The 19,487-nt window shown below is 46.6% G+C and overlaps 1 protein-coding gene across 4 annotated transcripts in view; it reads left to right on the top strand.

The window, feature by feature from the left end:
• PTPRA (protein tyrosine phosphatase receptor type A) overlaps positions 1–19,487 on the top strand; it is a 724,758-nt gene that overhangs the window by 539,162 nt on the left and 166,109 nt on the right. For all 4 annotated transcript variants that reach the window (XR_013608377.1, XM_078678706.1, XM_078678707.1 and 1 more), the window contains one exon: positions 10,729–10,805. Coding sequence is in view for 3 of the 4 variants with exons in the window: in XM_078678706.1 (XP_078534832.1) it covers positions 10,729–10,805 (77 nt within the window). In the remaining variant the exon portion in view is untranslated. The remainder of the gene's footprint in view (positions 1–10,728; positions 10,806–19,487) is intronic.

Consider the following 19,487-nt stretch of genomic DNA (forward strand, 5'->3'; position numbering starts at 1 on the left):
CAGTTAGGTTGCAAACCTATACAAACAGTTCAACACACTACCTCATACCTTGCTTGATTTTAATCTGTCCCTCCCACCTTATCTACCTCAAACTCGTCTCTGGCCAGTTTGCCCTGTTTCTACTCGAGTTCGACTCTTCCCCCTCTTCTGCCTAGAATATACGTTTGTCATTTCACGCCCACTACCGGTAGACCCTCACCTCATCTGATCCTTGCTCTAAATTCTCGACCCCTAAACTCTACTGCTATTTGTATCTGCTAGCTCTGCCCTCAACTGCAATGTACAGTCTCTACCCAGCTCCCTATTATCATTTAGACCCACACTCACTTCAGCTGTCTAGAATAAAGAGTTTTCCTATGCTCTTCGAACACGCATTTCCCCTTATCTACAGCCCGCACTATCATTCATTGTCTCCGGTTAAAGTATGTGGCCTGTCTCCTTGCAGTCCCTGGCCAGTTCACGGGTAGCTGAATGCTCATTCCCAATCTTTAAAATGCCACTTCCCAACACTAACTTGTAGCGTGTGTGTTCCACTATTCGCCTTCTTTTCTTCTCCCTAAAGAAAGAGAGAATAAAAAGTTTCAATCAGGTGCTGCTACATCGGTTGCGGAAGGAAGAAGTGAGCGGCGCGCACGCACATACTCAAAGCTCCACAGCATCCGCCATATTTCCCTCTCCCCGTCCGCCCACAATGCCACAGTGCAGCGACCTGCACTTTTCAGCCGCATAACTCTATGGCCATGTCAATTTCCGAATGAGAAGTAGGGACAGTGACAGAAACACCGATTTAACCACTGACTCAATGTTGATATATTGACATAGAAAAAGCACTGTCATTTTATTGAAATGTGCATACTAAAGTAGTTTAGCATCAGCAGCGGCCTCAATTTGAAATAATTCTTCTGGAAATAAGTTATCCGCAGTAGACAAGCAACCTTAAAACGTTTCTACTAGGGGATAGTTACAAAGTACATGTTAGTATATTTGAACAAGTACCATAAGTCCATATGCTTTCAATTATAGCGCCCGTGTCTGGGCCCGATAATTGAAACCATATGGCAGGAAATTCGCGTAATAGACACCAATAGGCCAGGGGCCGAGCTATGCGCCCGACTCTAGCCTATTGTGTGCTGTTTTAAAAAAGAACAAGCAGGGAAAGGCCAATAGCAGGCCGCAAAAGTAAAAACACACGCCCGAGCGTGTGCAATTCCAGGGTTCATTTCTGAAACCCGATCCAAAGGACTCTCGCTGCGCGAACACTCCTGTGCAGTGTAACGCTAGGCGCGAAACCTAAAAATGTCCCTGTGTCATTGTTGTCCGATCTTCGGCTAATGCTGAATGACTATTATAGGAGACGTCCTGATGCAGATTCTGCACCACCTCCTGTTCAGGAGTCCCCCACTCCTGTATTGCGGGTAGTACCCCTGTTGCAGAAGAGCAAGAATGTTGCGCCTCCTGTGGAAGTTACTGCACAAAGTCAGGATGATGACGGCCAGCAGCTAGAGGAGGGGGAATTGCAGTTGGACCAGGATGTCAACGACGAGTGGGATGACTGTGGTTCCGACTCCACCTTTTCCTACCCTGCCTCCAGCCTACTCTCTGCCTGCAGATATCGCCGGGTTCCACGATCTGCTAGAAACTGCTTCTAGGTGCTTTGGCCTTCCGATACCTGTCAAGGAGATGGAGTGCTTTTCATACGATTTTAAGCCTACTATGCAACGCTCCTCTCGCTACATTCCCATTGTAGACTTCATATGGCAAGAAGGCCTGAAATTGATGTAAACGCCAACTTCTATTCGTGCAGTGGTACCGAAGTTATACAAGAAGTACAAGGCGCCCTAGGACTCTCCTGCATGCCTGGTTGGGCACCACCAGCCTGATTCAGTCATTACGCAAGCAGCTCAAGTGATGTCAAAGAACCCTTCCTCTCCGTGTATGACTACGCCTGACAAGGAAGGGTGCCGATTGGACAACAATGGCACAAGGTTCTCCTCTTTGGCGGCCACTGCCATTAGAGCCTCAAATGCCTTGGCTATTCTTGGAAGGTATGACTGCCAGATGTGGTCCGACATCTCGGCCTTGCTAGAATTCCTTCCTGATGATAAAAAGAGACAAAGGAGGTGCTGTTGGAAGGAGGGAAAGCTTCTTCCGAATTGATTTAAGGCCATTGAAAAAATGGCCATAGCCTCATCAGACAGATGGCAGGAGCAGTGGTATTGAGATCCGGGTGGCTAAAGGCTACGACGTTTCAACCAGAAGTTCCAGCAAAAAGTTTGGATATGCCATTCGATGGCAAATTTCTCTTTGGGAAATATGTAGTTAAAGCTTTGCAGTCGATAAAAGCGGATACAGAGACGGCTAAATCTTTAGTTAACCTGCAGCAGAAAAGACTTACTTCTTTCCAGGTCAATATCTCTCTCGCCTCCAGCTTCAACAGCATTTCCAGCCGTATTATCAGCAGGGCTTTCGTGCCCAATACTCTTCGCAGCCCGTTCGGCAAACCTCAACACATGCCTATTCTTGACCATTAGCACGTCGAAAGCCCACCATCAGGAGGAAGGGCTCACAACGCTAGCAAGAGACCATGAGGATCCACAGGTCCATGCTGTCTCAGTACCACTTCAGTTCGGCCCTGTTTGCTCCAAATTCTTCAGTCAATGGAAGCTTATATATTCCGACAAATGGGTGTTAGACATATTTCACCACCGTCACACCCTGGAATTTGTTCCACGGCCTCTGAATGTGCCTCCACAAAGAACTTCCCATCAGCCTCTCCAAATCATCAAGAAGGAGATCCCTTTGCTCTTAATCAAGCAGGCAATCAAAAAATTGCCTCCCAGTAAACCCAAACTGGGGTTCTATTCTCACTTCGTGATAAAGAAAAAGACGTGATAATGTATTTAAGGTCATTGAACAAGTTCATCAAATCCCAACCTTTCAGACCCTTCAATTTCTAGGAAATTCGGCTTCTAATGGCTACGGAGTTCAAGTTGAGATTTGTATAGCGCACTACTCACCCAGAGGGTCTCAAGGCGCTTGAGGGAGGGGGGTACGTTACTTATCGAATATCCAAGTTTTTTGTTGTTTTCTGAAGGAGAGGTGGTTCTGTGTAAGGCGGAGATGGGTGGGGAGAGAATTCCAGGTCTGGGCCGCTAAGTAGGAGAAGGATCTTCTCCCCATGGTGGATCTTTGGATGCGTGGAATCGCGGCGAGGGCTTGATTGGACGATCGTAGTTGGCGGGTGGGGGTGTAAAAGGTCAGGCGCATGTTGAGGTATTCGGGTCCTAGGTCGTAAAGGGCTTTGTGTGCGTGGGTGAGGAGACGGAACGTTATTCTCTTGTTGACGGGGAGTCAGTGGAGGTCTTTCAGGTGACTGGAAATGTGAGCATGGCGGGGGATGTCTAGGATGATTCTGGCTGAGGCGTTCTGGATGCGTTGGAGTTTTTTCTGTAGTTTGGCTGAGGTTCCGGCGTAAAGGGTGTTTCCGTAGTCCAGTCGGCTTGTGACCAGTGCGTGGGTCTTTCTTGTTTCGGTGGGGATCCAGCGGAAGATTTTTTTGAGCATACGTAAGATGTTGAAGCATGATGATGAGACGGCGTTGACTTGTCTGTTCATCGAGAGGGAGGAGTCCAGTATGAAGCCCAGGTTACGTGCGTGGTCCGCTGGTTTGGGTGCGTTTCCCAGGGCCTGTGGCCACCATGTGTCGTCCCAAGCGGAGGGGGATGATCCTAAGGTGAGGACTTCCGTTTTGTCGGTTTTGGCGGTGTTTGGGTCTTTGGTGAGGGAGAGGATCAGTTGGGTGTCGTCTGCGTAGGAGATGATGTTGAGGTTGTGTTGGCGCGCGATGGATGCGAGGGGGCTCATGTATACGTTGAAGAGGGTGGGACTGAGTGATGATCCTTCTGGAACGCCGCAGATGACTTCAGTGGCTTCCGATTTGAAAGGGGGGAGGCGGATTCTCTGGGTTCTTCCGGCGAGGAATGAGATGATCCAGTTCCATGCTTTTCCTTGTATTCCGACGTTGCTGAGGCGTTGTATAAGGGTGCTATGACAGACTGTGTCGAAGGCTGCGGAGAGGTCAAGTAGGATGAGGGCCGCTGTTTCTCCGTTGTCCAGTAGAGTTCGAATGTCGTCTGTTGCTGCGATGAGGGCGGTCTCGGTGCTGTGTTTGGCTCAGAAGCCGGACTGAGATGGGTCAAGGGAGCCGTTGGATTCGAGGAAGGCGGCGAGCTGACTGTTGACTGTTTTCTCTATGACTTTGGCAGGGAATGGGAGGAGCGAAATGGGGCGGTAGTTAAGTTCAGTGGGGTCTGCTGTGGGTTTCTTCAGGAGGGCGCTGAGTTCTGCATGTTTCCAGCTTTCCGGGAAAGTAGGGGAGTTGAGGGAGCAGTTGATGACATCTCAGAGATGGGGTGCGATAATGGAGTCTGCTTTGTTGAAAATGTGGTGGGGACATGGGTCGGTTGGCGATCCTGAGTGGATGGAGTTCATCAAGCGGATGGTGTCTTCAGTGGTGATTGGGTTCCAGGCGTACAGGTTGTTGGAGGGGGGTTTAGGTTCGGAGGTGGGTGGGGTGGACTGGTCGCCAAAGCTGTTACGTATGTCAGCGATTTTGTTGTGGAAGAACGAGGCTAGAGAGTTGCAGAGGTCTTGAGAGGGAGTGATGTCGTTGGTGCCGGCGGTGGGGTTGGTAAACTCTTTGACGATGTTGAATAGTTCTTTGCTGTTGTGGGCGTTGTTGTCGAGTCGATCCTTGAATGCTGATTTCTTGGTGGATCTGATCAGTTGGTGGTGTTTGCGGGTGGCGTTCTTGAAGGTGGCCAGATTGTCGGTGGTTGGGTTTTTTCGTCAGACTTTCTCGAGGGTGCGACAAATCTTCTTGGATTTCTTAAGGTCATCATTGAACCAGGGGGCTTTTTTGCTACCTTGCTTGATGTGATGGTTTTTCAAGGGTGCTAATTCGTCAGCGCTGTGGGTGATCCATTGTGTGAGGTTGGTGGCTGCTTGGTTTGGGTCCAATGATTTGGCAGGAGGGTTTTGGTGAAGGGATGTGAAGAGCTGGTCGGTGGTAATTTTGTTCCAGTTTCTGCGGGGAATTGGTTGTGGGTCGTGGTCTTTTTGTAGTTGAAGTGAACGCAGCTGTGGTCTGTCCAATGGAGTACTGTGGCGTGATTGAAGGAGATGTGCTTGCTGGAGGAGAAGATTGGTATGAGCGTGTGTCCGGCATAGTGGGTGGGGGTGTCTACAATTTGTTTGAGTCCGAGATTGGAGAGGTTGTCCAGAAGGGTGGTGGTGTTGCTGTCGTTGTTCTTTTCCAGGTGGAAGTTGAGGTCTCCCAGTAGAATGTATTCCTCGGAAGGGAGGGCGTGTGGGCTGATGAAGTCAGTGATGTCTTCGCTGAATTGAGTGCGGGGTCCTGGTGGCCTGTAGATGAGGGTGCCTCTGAGTGTGGTCTTGGGGTCGGTGTGGATCTGGAAGTGAAGGTATTCGGAGGCTGCGAGGTTATTGTCGGAACTGGTCGTGATGCGGATGGTGTTCTTATGGACGATGGCGATGCCTCCTCCTGTTTGGTTGGTGCGGTCCTTTCGGATGATCTTGTAGCCGTCCGGGATGGCTATGGCGATGTCGGGCGCGGATGAGGCGTTCATCCAGGTTTCCGTAAGGAAGGCGACGTCCGGCGATGTGGTGTTTAGTAGGTTCCGTAGTTCAATGGCGTGTTTGTGGAGGACTATATGTCTTTGCTGGATCTTCTGTACGCATATTTTCAAGTTCCCATTCACATAAAACATGTTCGTTTTCTGAGGTTTGAGGTGGCAGGATGCCATTGCCAACTCAGAGTACTACCCTTCGGGCTGAAGTCGGCTCCAAGAGTCTTCACCAGTGCTTGGCTCCAGTGGCGGCTTTTCTACGACGAGCCGGGCACCAGGCCTTCCCTTATCTAAAGGACTGGTTGGTGAAGGCCTCATCGATTTAATCTGCCAGATCATCTACGGATGCCTGTGTTCAGCTTTTTAGTTCCCTGGGGCTCAGAATCAACCAGGAAAAGTCCTGCCTGTCCCCCTCCAGGTCCATAGTTTTTCTAGGAGCAACTCTGGACACTATGCTCTCAAAAGCATCTCCCACTAAAGAAAGGACAGTGAAGGGTCTGTCCACAAAAAAGTGTGTTTTAGTAAGTACATACAAGTCAATGATAGGGATCATGTCATCCTGTATCCCGCTGATTCCGCATTGTCGCCTAAGGATGAGGCCTCTCCAAGAAGAGCTCGACGCTCAATGGATGCGGTCTGGCTCTTTCGAGGACATCACATCAATCACACTGAAGATGGTTTCAGCCATGTCCTGGTGTACAGTCAGAGACAATCTTTCCCACGGTCTCTTTCCTAACGACAAAGCCAAAGTCGGTTATGACAACGGATGCTTCCATGATTGGATGGAGTGACCAAGTGCAAGAATTGCAGATACACAGAAGATGGTCCGCTCATGAAGCACAATGTCACATAAATCTATTGAAACTCAAGGCTGTTTTTCTGGGCCTTCAAGCATTCCTGCCAAGATTCAGGAAATTATCAATCCTGATCGCACAGAAAACACCACCATCATGTTCTATCTGCTGAAGCAAAGTGGAACAAGATCCCAGGCTCTCTCAATCCTGGCTCAGCAAATCTGGGAATGGCGGATAGCCCACTAAATATCGATACAGGTTCAGCATGTGCCAGGAGTCCAAAACGATTGAGCCAATTCCCTCGGCAGGGACACAAGGCAGTGTCACGAGTGGGATCTAAACAACGAGCAGGTGCAAAGGTGTTTTGCTGCTGTGGATTTCCAACCCTAGATCTGCTCGCTACATCACTCAACAAAAAATGCAGATCATTCGCCAGTAGGTTTCCGCAGCCAGGCTCTCTATGAAATGCCTTCCACTTCTCTTGGGAGTGAGCGTTCGCCTATGCAGTCTCTCCGTTTCCTCTCATTCCAAAGGTTCTGCAAAAGATCAAACCGAAATCTTGCTGTGTCATCCTAATCGCCCTGGCGTGGGCGCAACAGTACTGGTTCAGAGAGCAGTTTCGCCTATCAAGGTTTTCTACAATTCTCTTCCAACCAAAAGAAAATCTCCTCTGTGTGCCAGGACCAAGTGGTTCATCCTCCAGTCCACACACTACACTTGTCGGTTGGTTTCTCATCACACAGAGTTCGGACAATTCGTGATTTCTGGGGAATGTCAGACAATACTACAGAATGTTCAAGCTCCATCTAAGGTCAAATGTTACTCGGCCAAGTGGAAACAATTTGGTATATGGTGTACCATGCACTCTTCCGATCCCCTTTCTTTGCTGCCTGAGTACGTTTTGCTTTATCTCTTCTCATACCAAGGCTGGTCTAGCTCATGCGGCCATCAGAGTGCACTTAAGCGGCAATCTCCAGGTACAGATGACGTTCTGGTTGTTTGTCCATGTGGTCTAATAGATTGACAAAATAGTTTGTGAGAGGACTTTTCAGGGTCTATCCTCCAGTAAGACCTCCTTCAGTGCTGTGGCAATTAAATACTGTCCTTTTGCAGCTTATTAAATCAGTTTGAACCTCTGGAAGGTGGAATTCCTGTAGGCCATCACGTTAGTGACATAGAGGCCTACACAACAATGGAGCCCTACCTGTAATTCTTTCCGGATAAAGTAATTCTTCGTACAAACCCATCTTTTATTCCTAAGATGCCTTCTGCATTTCATCCAAATGAGCCAGTGGTTTTGCCCTCCTTCTTTGCAGCTCCTTCTTCGCCAGCTGAGAGGGGAATGCATTATCTGGACATTAAACAATGTTTAAAATTCTACTTGCAAAGGGCTCAATCTTTCAGAAAATCTACTCGGTTACTCATTGTCTTCTCTGCACCTAGGAAGGGTCAGACTTTGAAGAGGGCGTCTATCGCTCGCTAGGTATCTTCAGCTATTCTCTTTTGTCATGAGAGGGCTGGCCGCCCTTTGGTTGCCAAGGCCACATCGCACTCAACACGTAAGGTGGAAGACTCCTCATCCCTTTTTACAGGAGAGTCCCAGTCTGATATCGGCAGGGCGGCGACATGGGATAACGTCCATATCTTCACAAAGCATTAAAGCCTGGATGCCTGGCAGAAGGCGGATGTGGCAGTTGGGCAATCTACTTTGTAACATTTATTCGCATGTGGTATGATCTTCAAAGTTTCTTCTCTGCAATATAAGTGTACTCTGGTTATGATAGTCTTTTATATGTTTTAGCATATATATGCATTATTGTGAATTCATGTTAGATACTCTTTATGGTTACCATAAGTGGTTAGTTTTTGGGTCGCATGGTGGGATGGTTCACCTTACCCGCGACCTCTGACCTTCTGGTACTGCTTGCTATTCTGATTCAAGCATGTGAATCCATAAAAGATACAATAATGGAGATAAATCAAGTTACTTATCTCTACACTGTGGTTCTCCAGTATTGATATCTTTTATGGACTCACATACTCCCTTCTCCCCTTTTCAGGTTCACCTTCCATACCTTTTTTATTACCTTGTGGCACTTGTGCTCGAAATTTGAGGTATGGTGGCCCAGCAGTGGAAGGAGCTTCTATGATCTAAGTTCTGATTGGCTGGAGTGTGAAGGTTTTATAACATTGGTAATAGGTTGCTAAAGCTAGTGAATTCTTATTGTCATTTGAAGGTTAAAGTTGTAATACTGCTATTTTACTTCTACCATGGGACTCCCACCATGACGAAGGGGAAGATGCAAGCATGTGAATCTATAAAAGATGTCAATACTGGAGAACCACAGTGTACAGATAAGTAACTTGTTTTTTCTTACTTGTCGAATGGTGCCCGCCTCCCCCGGGTTGTATTTAATAAATGTGCTCAGTCATCCCTTGTTGGGTAACTGGCAGAACCAGATATTCAGCTATAATATTGGGCAGCACAGATGCTCCCTATCAATGATGTTTAACGAAAGATGATCGTACTACTATATTGATCTGGGAAGACCTAGATTATTGATGGTCCTGCATGAAAATAAACCCTCCTGTCTCGAGCGCTATTTGAGATTTGGTCTAAGGACCTCAAATAGACCACTTGGATGAAGAAGTTACCTAAGAAGCAAACCGCTGTGGGAAGGCACTTGGTTAACTTGAGTTTTGAGACAGGAAGACTTAAAGCCCTGTGACAGGGTTAGCATCACCACACTGGGTGATGTTTGGGTATTTTAGCATGTCAAATCTTATGCTAAGTTGGGTGCAAAATTTGGTTTGCATAGGACTCAGTTTTTCCTATGGCTGCAAATATAGTTTGCACTTGAACCATATTAGAAGACCCTAAGCCCAATTCCTGGGTTTAACCCAATTAAAACTAAATTGATTCTGGACCCGATAAAGCGTTTTGAGACTTCATATGTCACTAGTTGTGAATACATCAGACCCACTTAAGACCTGAGAGGCAGATGGTCTGCAGAACTGGGAACATTGAATGATGATGATTGGGTTGAAGCCAAGATGGCTGTCAGGACACTAGGGATTTTGTTTTAGATCCCTTTATATCACTTCTGTTTTATTGTAGTCCAGAAAAATTGTAGTAAATGAAAAAAACACTCTAATATGTTTACTAATTGAAACATTGCTTCATGATATAGGACTTCCTGTTTATTGAAAGTTAATTGGTCTAGAATTCCTGCTATGGTGCAATGCGTGATTGAAACTTCAATTGAGTTCTCTTTTTGGTTATCAACATAGGGCAGAATGGACTGAGCAGGACAAGTTAATATTACATTTTGGTTATATATGGGGGTCAAAAGACACATTACGAAAGACTGGTGGAACCTGTGCTCCCTAGGTTGGTGGAATGGCTATGAGGCATGGACTACTGTGCTCTAGTTGAGGAATCTAGAAACCAGGTGCATGGATGACCATGAGAATACAAGAAAATGTGGGTCACGTGGTTGGCATATATTAGAAGCTCGCTACCAACCACTGCATGATCACAAAAGTACTAAATAGACAAGTGGTTAGTATTTTTGTTTCTGCTGCATGGCTTTGGCATTACCTACAGATCCAGATGCGATGGTCTTATTAATATAGCTGTCAAATGCTGCCTGTTCTTTCAAAACAATAAAAAGTAAATATCAAACATTGAAAATCAGACTGAGAAATGAGGCTCAAATTTTAAAACTGTCTTGAACTATACAATTTCACAGACTACGCAATTTAAATCTGTACTATGAAAAAATGGAAAGGAATCTTTTTCGAGGAGTCCTTTATTCCAGGAACTTGTAGTAATGGAGAAGAAAATGTTCATGTACATATTCAGCCTTCTAAACAGGAAAGTGAATGTCTTCTCCAGCAGTATGTTTCCCAGGGTAGGCACTTTCTGTGAGCTACTCAATATTCTAGTTCTTTATTAGAACTCTGGGATGTTCACAGGCAGCTTTTATTGAAAGGCGTATTGAAATGTGGGTTGAAACTGTAGTGCGGATTTCTCTTATACTGGCTATGAATCTCCAGGGTAGATATCTACCAGCTAAGAGCCAGTCAAATCCAGCATTTTTGCTAGCGGTACAGCGGTCTGATTTAAGTTGTAATTGATGTATGCTGTTCATAAATTGTTGGGTTTGATTATGATCTCTTAGCCATGTCAAAATCACATTTAATATAAATATTAATCAGTGATGTTCTCCTGGTGCCCACTGTTTAACCAACTCTAAATGTTTATGTAACTTTCCTTTCTTTAGATGAATTTAACAGAGTAATCATTCCAGTGAAAAGAGGAGAGGAAAATACAGATTATGTAAATGCTTCATTTATTGATGTAAGTTTTTTTTCTTTATAAGACTTGATGATTACATGTTAACATTGCCACACCTTTCGGGGAATGATGACTGAAACATGGTGGTGATTTATGTAAAATTATATAACGTGTCATTTCTGCACCATGAGAGGTAAGCAAGTGCCATTCATGAGGTGGTGATTTGTCTGTTGCACTATTCTAATGTGAAAGTTGATGTTTTTGGTACTGTTAAAAAGTCCTGTCTTCAGAGAAACATTTTTGGGTTGGACATTTGCTGCAATAGTATATTTGAATCATGGTATTGCATTACTGATGCAAGCTATTATTTTATAAAATATTGCACCTATTTTTATCTTGCATATGTCTTGTTAAAAAGATTTCAGAGTGAGTAAAGGAAATATTTTTTAAGTGGAGCTGTATAAAATAATGTGTGTAACACATTTGCTTTTGCCACCTATGCTGACAAATGGCTAGAGAAAGCACAATTTTTCTGAAAGGTTGAAAATGAAGAAATGTGAAATTAACATAATAGACATGAGATGTGTGTTTTGCATACAAATGCATATCTGATAAAGCCAATACATACATGGCAGGTTGCTCAGTATATGTCACTCATCATGCTTTAGGCCTAGCACTAGAGGTACTACAATTTTAATTTGTCAGTTGAACCATTTGAGCTAAATCAACCAATGATAGTAACTTGTACAAGCAAAAATGAGACCTGGATTCATGGTGATAGTGCTTCCTGAAGCGATTTGCGAACTAAATTTACGTCATATAGTACACGTTACTTCTACTAATAGTGAGATGCACATACTGAAGTGTATGTTAAATGAGCAGAATTACACCATAGAGACTAATATTAGTATTTGCATACAGGGTGAATAGTATTATTACCACTGGTAGCTTGTCAACAGAATGTATGGCCCTGCCTCGCTTTCTGAGACCGCAGCTAATACCCCTGGGCTCTGGCCTGTTCTGCACTTCATTTACTGCATTTTCGTTTAGTAGCCTTTGTGAAACTATAACATTCTTTTTTCATGAACATTGCTAGTGTGCATGTCAGCCATCTCTGTCTCCAAGCACCCGATGGCAGAAAGTGTCAGAGATCTACCCATCTGCAGAATGCTGTTAAGACACTGCAATATGCAAATGGATGTTGGGACATGCACCAGTGTCAGTCATTCTTCATATATGTTCACCCATACAAGCAAAATAAATATTTAGCAGAAATGCTACTTGCAGTGCATCATATCCGCAGAGATGCAGAGGCAGGATTCAAAGACTTGTTCCAGTTTTTGATAGAGCGGTCATTCAAGCTCAGTATTACAAGCTGGGTAAGGACTTTTTTATCTGCAGAGTTTTATATAGCGCTAATCTGGTATCAGAGCGTTTACAAAGCACCAGTTACGTTATGTGAGGACACATTAATTTTGGTTAGGCACGGGGAGATTAAGTGATTTACCCAGAATCACAGGATGTTCAGCGTCATTGCCGAGACTTGAACCCAGTTCCCCAGATTCCAGGTCGACCACCCTAGCCGTTAGGCCAACTCCTCCCCCCTTGAAGCAGGTCCTTACTCTCATTGATCAATTCCAGTGTTGCTTCTGTGTGCATGTCAGGCACCATGGCCAAAGATTGGTACTATCATATTGGACATAATCCTTGGTCTCAGTGAGAGCGTCACAACATGTTTTTGGGGTCCCCCATGTCGAGCTGCTGGCCTTACTGGATGACATTTTTAGGTCTTGCTTAGGCACTGCTTGAGCTGTCTCTTCGAGACATGCAGTATTCAGGATATGGACGTTAAGCTCTGTCCATCTTTACAATTGGCTCCTCTACCTGCCCTTTGTAAATTATCGCTTTTGATTTGTCAATAGGCTTTGTAGTCCCTCCTTACTACCTCCCTCTCTCCTGTTACCTCTCCTACGGATATCCCCTCTTACATGTGTCCTTTATCTGCAGCTTTCATTAGCAGTTAGATAGAACTATTCACTTAATTTCTTGCAGAAGCAGGCATGACATGCTGTGCGATCGCACAGCACCCCGTGCTTCAGCAGTGGCATCCGCACATACCACTCGCAGAACCCTGCTTTAGTAATGGTGCCCGCTTCTTCTTTTTATTTTCAGTACGCTTTCACTTTCGCAATGGCGGTTGCACACACCACTCGTGGGACGCTGTTCTTGTTTGAGGAACAGCTCGGGATATAGAAGGGCAGTGTGTATGTGATGATGCATAAATACATAGTTTTGCAGCGTGAATCCTTTTCTGGATTCATGTGCTGTGCATTATTCCGCCATCTAGTAGTTGGGTCCGGAATAGTGTTAATTGTTTTTTTGGTGTGTTTTGGGTGTCATCGACCACCATTTGGTGCTAGGTCCATCCCGTGCGTGGTGTCAGACTGTGCCCTGGAGGTTGTTGTAGGTAGTAGCCATCTTCAGATTCTTTTTTTCCAGTTGAGTCTAGAAGCAAGAGGGAAAGCTCCCAAAGAATATCTGAAAATCCCTGAAAGAACTTGATATTTGAACGAAAACTTACATCAGACATGGACTACGTGATCGGAGAACACAACTGGCCGCCAGAGATGACGTCTTCGCTACTGAACACCTCCAAGACGCGCATACTTCGACAAATGGCAAGGTTGGGGCAATGGAAAATTTCCCCTTCAAATTCTGCCTCAAGTGCCACCACAAATGTGCCCAACACGATCCACACGATGTGTGCAACCTCTCTCTACCCAAGGATCACAAGGACAAGAATTGCAAGGCCTGCACGGTGTTTCCATCGAAGACTCTCTGGGCACGCTAAAAGCAAAGAGAGGAACACTACGCAACAATGTCACAAGGACATAAACTTTCACTGAAGGACTTGGGTCTATCGAGCGACTATGAGGACCAAGGGGCCCCAGCAGAGGTGACGCACAAATGATTTGACGTTGAAATTCTCAAAGGAGACGCAGAGAAAAATAACACAAAGTAAAAGACGAGCAAAGTAAGACACTCTCAACAGTCTGAACCAAAGGGCCACGAGAAAAAGACACAGCCTAAGACGTCCCCAATGCCTAAGGAAAAGGCAATCGAAGGTCAGCTGTGATCCAAAGGACCCCATGGAACCTTGCCGAAGGACTCAGAGGGAAGATCGTATACGGCATTGAAACAGAGGGTCGAGCACAAACCCGTAAAAGGGACTACGCCAACCTTGTAAACTGAGTCTACCACTCCAAAGAAGAGGAAATCTCCAGTCTCCGATGCCGAGAGAGCCCACGAGGTCGAAAGAAAGAAAACATGCCTGGAGGCAGAACTGGCGGCACTCCTCCAAAAGAAGCAGTTTGACGAAGCGCTAAAGGGATTCCGTATCCCCGCGGTTCCCACCATGTGCAGAGGATGTAGAATACATAGTCACCCCCAGAGAACGAAGACGCCTCTGAGACTTTTGAGCTTCCATGGAACGACCTTGACACAGAAAGCCCAGAAGAGGAGATATGCTGCTATGCCCCAAAGGCATCACCTCCAGATGACATAGCCTTCTATAAATAACTGCCTCATGCAGAGAGCAGCTGATGCTTTCGGGGTTGTCCTCAAAGAAAAAAAGGAGGAAACATGGTACCTCTTGGAAACTTTAGCCCCTGCTAGCAAGGGCACATAGTATCTTCCCATGCTACCAAGCATCCTGTACTGGGGCAAGGACGCCTTCAAGGAGCCAGCCTCAGCCAAGGGAGTGACACCAAGGGTTGAGAAGAATTATAAACCCTCCTCCAAAGACCCTAAGTATATACAGGGAAATACTGTGCCTGATTTTATTATGGTCACCACAGCAAGGAAGAGGGCCAACTCCCCTCCCCAACACTAGTCCGCCTCCTGAAAAGGAGAGCATGAGAATGGACATGGTAGGCAGGAAAGTAGAGCAAGAGGCAGCAACCCAATGGCGCATTGCAAATTCAAACGCCTTGATAAACAGATATGGTTTCTTCAGCCGCAATTACTTGATGGGTCGGTTTTGGCAGCGGCAACACATGGAGATTCTTCTCGCACAGCGGTGTTGCGTTGGAAAAAAAACGCAAGAAGAGCGATACGTCTATTTCTTCAGTTCTTTGAGTTTCTCCCAGCAGCAAGCACAACTTCCACATGCCAAGAAATGGAACAGGCACCTTGTGGCAGATCAGAACTCTTAGCAGAGGAGTTCAGGGGAGCAGGGGGTGAAGTCTTTGTGTCCCTGAGACTTCAGAACAGGAGGCCAGCCACACACTTGGAGATCTTGATCAAGCAGGTTCAAAGCAAATTTCCAGTCTTTGTCCTTTCCTTGGCAGAAACAGCAATGCAGGTCAACCCCACACAGCAAAGGGGCAGTAGGCCTCCTCGTAGCTCTGCAGCGCTTCTCCTTGGCCAAGGTTCCTCTTGAGTCCAGAAGTACTCTAAATCTCTGGGGTTTTAGGTCTAATACTTAAACCCCAAAATGTCTTTGTTCTCTTTGCGCAAGGGTCTCTGAACCCATTTCAAACCAGTTCTGTCCTCACTGGTGCAGTATGACCACAGGGGGTGGAGACAGCATTGTTCAAGGGAGACAGGCCCTATTCAGGTGCAAGGAAATCTCCTCCCACAAGTCTAATTTCAGCCAAGGTCTATTCAGGTCAGCTCTGACTCATCCAGGAAGGGGCAGGCACACCTCAAACCAACCACTATTCCCGTACCCCCCAAACCCTATGGCTGTCTACAATTAATGCACATCCCCAGCCCCTGTCACTCCATAACCAGACAGTCAATACACAAACCGGCAGAGGCGCACAGAATGGTTAAACAAAAAAAATTCCTAAGTGGCATTTTCAAATACACAGTTTAAAAACCTTTTTTTAAAAGAGGTGTTATTAAATTCTGAGTTCAGAGAGCAAAACCTTTATTTCTTTATCTTGTCCCAATGGGAAGTTGTACGTTTAAGATGCAAGTGTTTCCCATTCTAGCCTATGGCACAAGATAGCCTTTCAATAGTGAAAAACGAAATTGGCATTATTTCACTATCAGGACATGTCACACACACCAGTACATGTCCTACCTTTGACATGCACTGCACCCTGCCCACTGGGGTTCCTTGGGCGTACCATAGGGGTGCATTACATGTAAGAAAAGGGAAGGTTAGGGCCTGGCAAGTGGGTGCACTTGCCAAGTTGACATGGCAGTTAACAGCTGCGCACAGATCCTGCAGTGGCAGGTCTGAGATACCTTTTCAGGGCTATTCGTGTGGGTGGCACAATCAGTGCTGCAGGCCCACTAGTAGCATTTGATTTACAGGCCCTGGCACACTTCAGTGCACTTAAGTAGGGACTTACAAGTAAATCAAATATGCCAATCAGGGAGAACCAATTGTAACAACAATTTACACAAGGAGCACTTGCACTTTGACACTGATTAGCAGTGGCAAAGTGCCAAAAGCATCTAAGCCAGCAAAAACAAAATCTAGCACAGCAGCCAAAATACAGGAGGTAGAGGCAAAAAGTTAGGGGAAACCACACCAAAGATGTCAAGCCTAACACTGTGCAATTCATGTTTGGTATGCTGGAATATTTAACAAAAAATCCAACAAACATGATTATTTGCAACGCCAATAGCTCAAACTTTAAGTAATACAAGACCTATTGCATTGCAAATGCTTGTGGACGTATGGGACATCTATGGAATATAGGCAGCATTAGTGGCAAAGTTCTATTGGCGTATTGTAGGTAATTCTTGGCAAGGTGAAAACTATGACAAAATGCCGATTTTGCCTCAAGCAGGTAATCCTTAACTTAGAAAATCCTGAAATTCCAATCAAGCTGAACAATTTTTTTTTAAAGATTTGCTGCAGAGTTTCCCGAGCAAATTAAAATAAATATGGGGCAACATCTGGGGAGTGTCAAGCTTCATTGACACACCAAGATAATGAAGGAATATTTTATGAGTGCCCTTTATGACTTTTCTTTTAGCAGGTTGGGAAACATTGTTCCCTAATCGATTCTGTTTTTGAAGAGCATTCTCAGGAGAGGTACCCTCACACATCCTAGAAAAAGTCTTCACTTCTGTAATTTGTGGCAAATATTGCACTCCGCTTTCAAACATCACTAGGTGCCACTGATTATTATTTACTGGTGAATTCAAACAAGTATCGGATGAAAATGGTGACTGAAGACCCAGTAGCAGATTTGTATTCACAGAGAAGCCAGAATTGAAGAGATGTGAAAGCGTCCTTCATTTCTCCACCTCAGATGTGATTTTCTCCTCTGCAGCAGGGCTAAACATTAAGCCTATATCTTCCCAGCACCATTAGGTTTACATCTAGCCACCACCTATAATGCATCCACTAACCCATATTTAACCCTCTGTCGCTTGATTCTCGTTACTGTCCTCTTGCATAACTTACTACACAAGCGTAACTCCTGAAGGTGTGCTTACTCACCCACAGGTTACACTAGTGAACTTTGTTCAGTACACCAGCAATGAATGTGAAAGACAGATTAATGTAGACCCTCAAAACACTGTTCAGTGTGTAATTTACTTAAACACTTTGCTTTTGGGTTACTAATAATCCTATAATGAAATCAAGGCACCATGGAAACAGCAACAGACTTTATTTAGTTAATCTGATGGAGACTACTAGCCACAGATTATTTAACGTAGAATGCGTGAGACTGGATCGGGAAAACTTTCTGCAACAGCATCCCTGCGTGCCGGGGGGATGGCACCACGTGACGCCGCCCCGACGTCGTCCACGTCCATGACATCAGCGAGGATACACAAGTCCCACCACAGCGCGCCGACATCAGCTTTTTCTCATTTCCACGTGCAACGCGGATCCAGATTGTGTCCTCACCTGTTTTCGGGCCTTCTATTCTTTTACATGCTTTGGTGTTAAGTGGAGTAGTGTGTGAATGCCTTCGGGCTTCAAGACGTGTACTTCCTGTGTGCGTCCTATGCCGGCGACGGACCCTCACCCAATTTGCATGTGGTTCTGGGTGAGCACCACGACTGAGAGCTGCGACGCCTGCCAGCACCTTAAGCCTAAGTCACGGTGGGAGCGCTGTATGAAGTCGCTGTCGGTGCGCTTGTCCAGTTTGGTGTCATCCCAGCGTCCGTCCCCTACCTCAGAAGCAAGGAACCGCCGGTTTCGTCTGCGACAGTCTTTCGCCGCGGTCCTAAGGGCGTCGCTCGCCGGCTGGTAGGTCCTTTAGTTTGTCTCCGAGACCTTCTCCTCTTTTCTCGGTGGGCGCCTGCTCCCCCGGTACATGCGCCCCCTGCCTGTTGCCTTCCTACCCGGCGCAGAGGTGACTAGCGCCCAAATGACAGTCTACGCGGCGGCGCTGCAGGCTTCTTTGGCCCTTCCTCCACCTCCTGAGATGTCCGCGGAACTCTTGCCTCGCTCTGGTCCTTCTGCGGAGTCGTCGTAGTCGTTGCCGCCGCTGCTGGCTCCGGCCCTGGCATTTCCGACTCCAGGTTGTAGGAGGGTTGTGCCGTCGAGGTGCGGTCCTTCAGGGCTCTTCTCTTCGGCGCCTGGCGTCCCTGCCTCGCCGCAAATCCCTACGGGGCTCCCTGTGGCGTCGCAGGAGACCGCCGTAACTCTGGCTTCCCCCCCCGTCCCACTCTGTCCTCTTAGCAGGCAGCTGTCTCACCAGAGGTCGAGATGGTGCCGTTTCGGCGCCAGGAGCCTTCCTCCCCGGCTCCTAAGAGTGGTTCCCATACTTCTTGGGCCGTGTCCTACCCTACGTGGGGTATTATAGATATTGGATAGCCCTGTCTTACACTTGGAAGGGGTGGACTCCCCTTGCGGGTTCCTTGCCCTTCCTGGTGTTGCTGTATGCCGCTGGTGCGTTTTCTTGGGCAGCGTTGTGCTGCGGTGTTTTTTGCCCTTTGTCTGCCGTTTGGCTTGGTCCTCTGTCTGGTGTCCAGAAGGGGTATTTTCCTGTGTTGATGACTTGGTTCGTCCTACTTGTTTCTCTTCTTGTTTTCAGGCTGGTTGCTTGTTGGCACCCAGCTGTGCCCGCCTGGACGTTGTGGTCTGGACATTTAGTGGCGCATGTCGGCGTCCAGCTGCGCCCGCCAGTTCTTTTGGTCCAAGGCCAGGGGCCATGAAGTGAGGCCCGGCGCCCCTGCTTCTTGTTTTTCGCGAGCCTTATGGGACTGTTTTTTTCTCTTCCACCGACCTTGACTTTTGGGAGACTTTCTCCCTGCTGGTATTGTCTGAGGTTGAATGGTCATTGCTCTCTGTTCTTACCTTGGTGTCACTTTCTGTTCCGGGTGGTGGCTGCAGACTTCTTGTTCTGCTGTGTATTTTTCACATGCTTTTGCCCCGGGGAGGCTGTATTTGTTTGCAGGATTGCTTTCCAGTAGCGGTGCCCTGTTCTTTCATTCCAGATCTTGGCGCCTCAGTACCTGGCTCTATTTTGGATGGTGCTGTTCCTCACCATTGTTTCTTCCCTTCTGTTTAGCTGGGTTTTTCGCACACTGTTCCAGAATTCTTAGTTTTGTTAGCCATTTTACCGCGGCGGACATTCTGCCAGCGCAGCACCCCAGAGGTACGCAACGGGTTAGTGCTGGCTCCGCGTTGTGGAGCAGAAAAGTTCTCAGAAGAAAACTGACGTGGGCGCTCCGGGGTGAGACTTGTGTATCCTCGCTGATGTCATGGACGCAAACGATGTCGGGCGGAGTCACGGGGTGCCGTCTCCCCAGTGCGCAAGGATG

The sequence above is a fragment of the Lissotriton helveticus genome, chromosome 2_2 (assembly GCF_964261635.1).
Source record: "Lissotriton helveticus chromosome 2_2, aLisHel1.1, whole genome shotgun sequence".
NCBI lineage: Eukaryota > Metazoa > Chordata > Amphibia > Caudata > Salamandridae > Lissotriton > Lissotriton helveticus.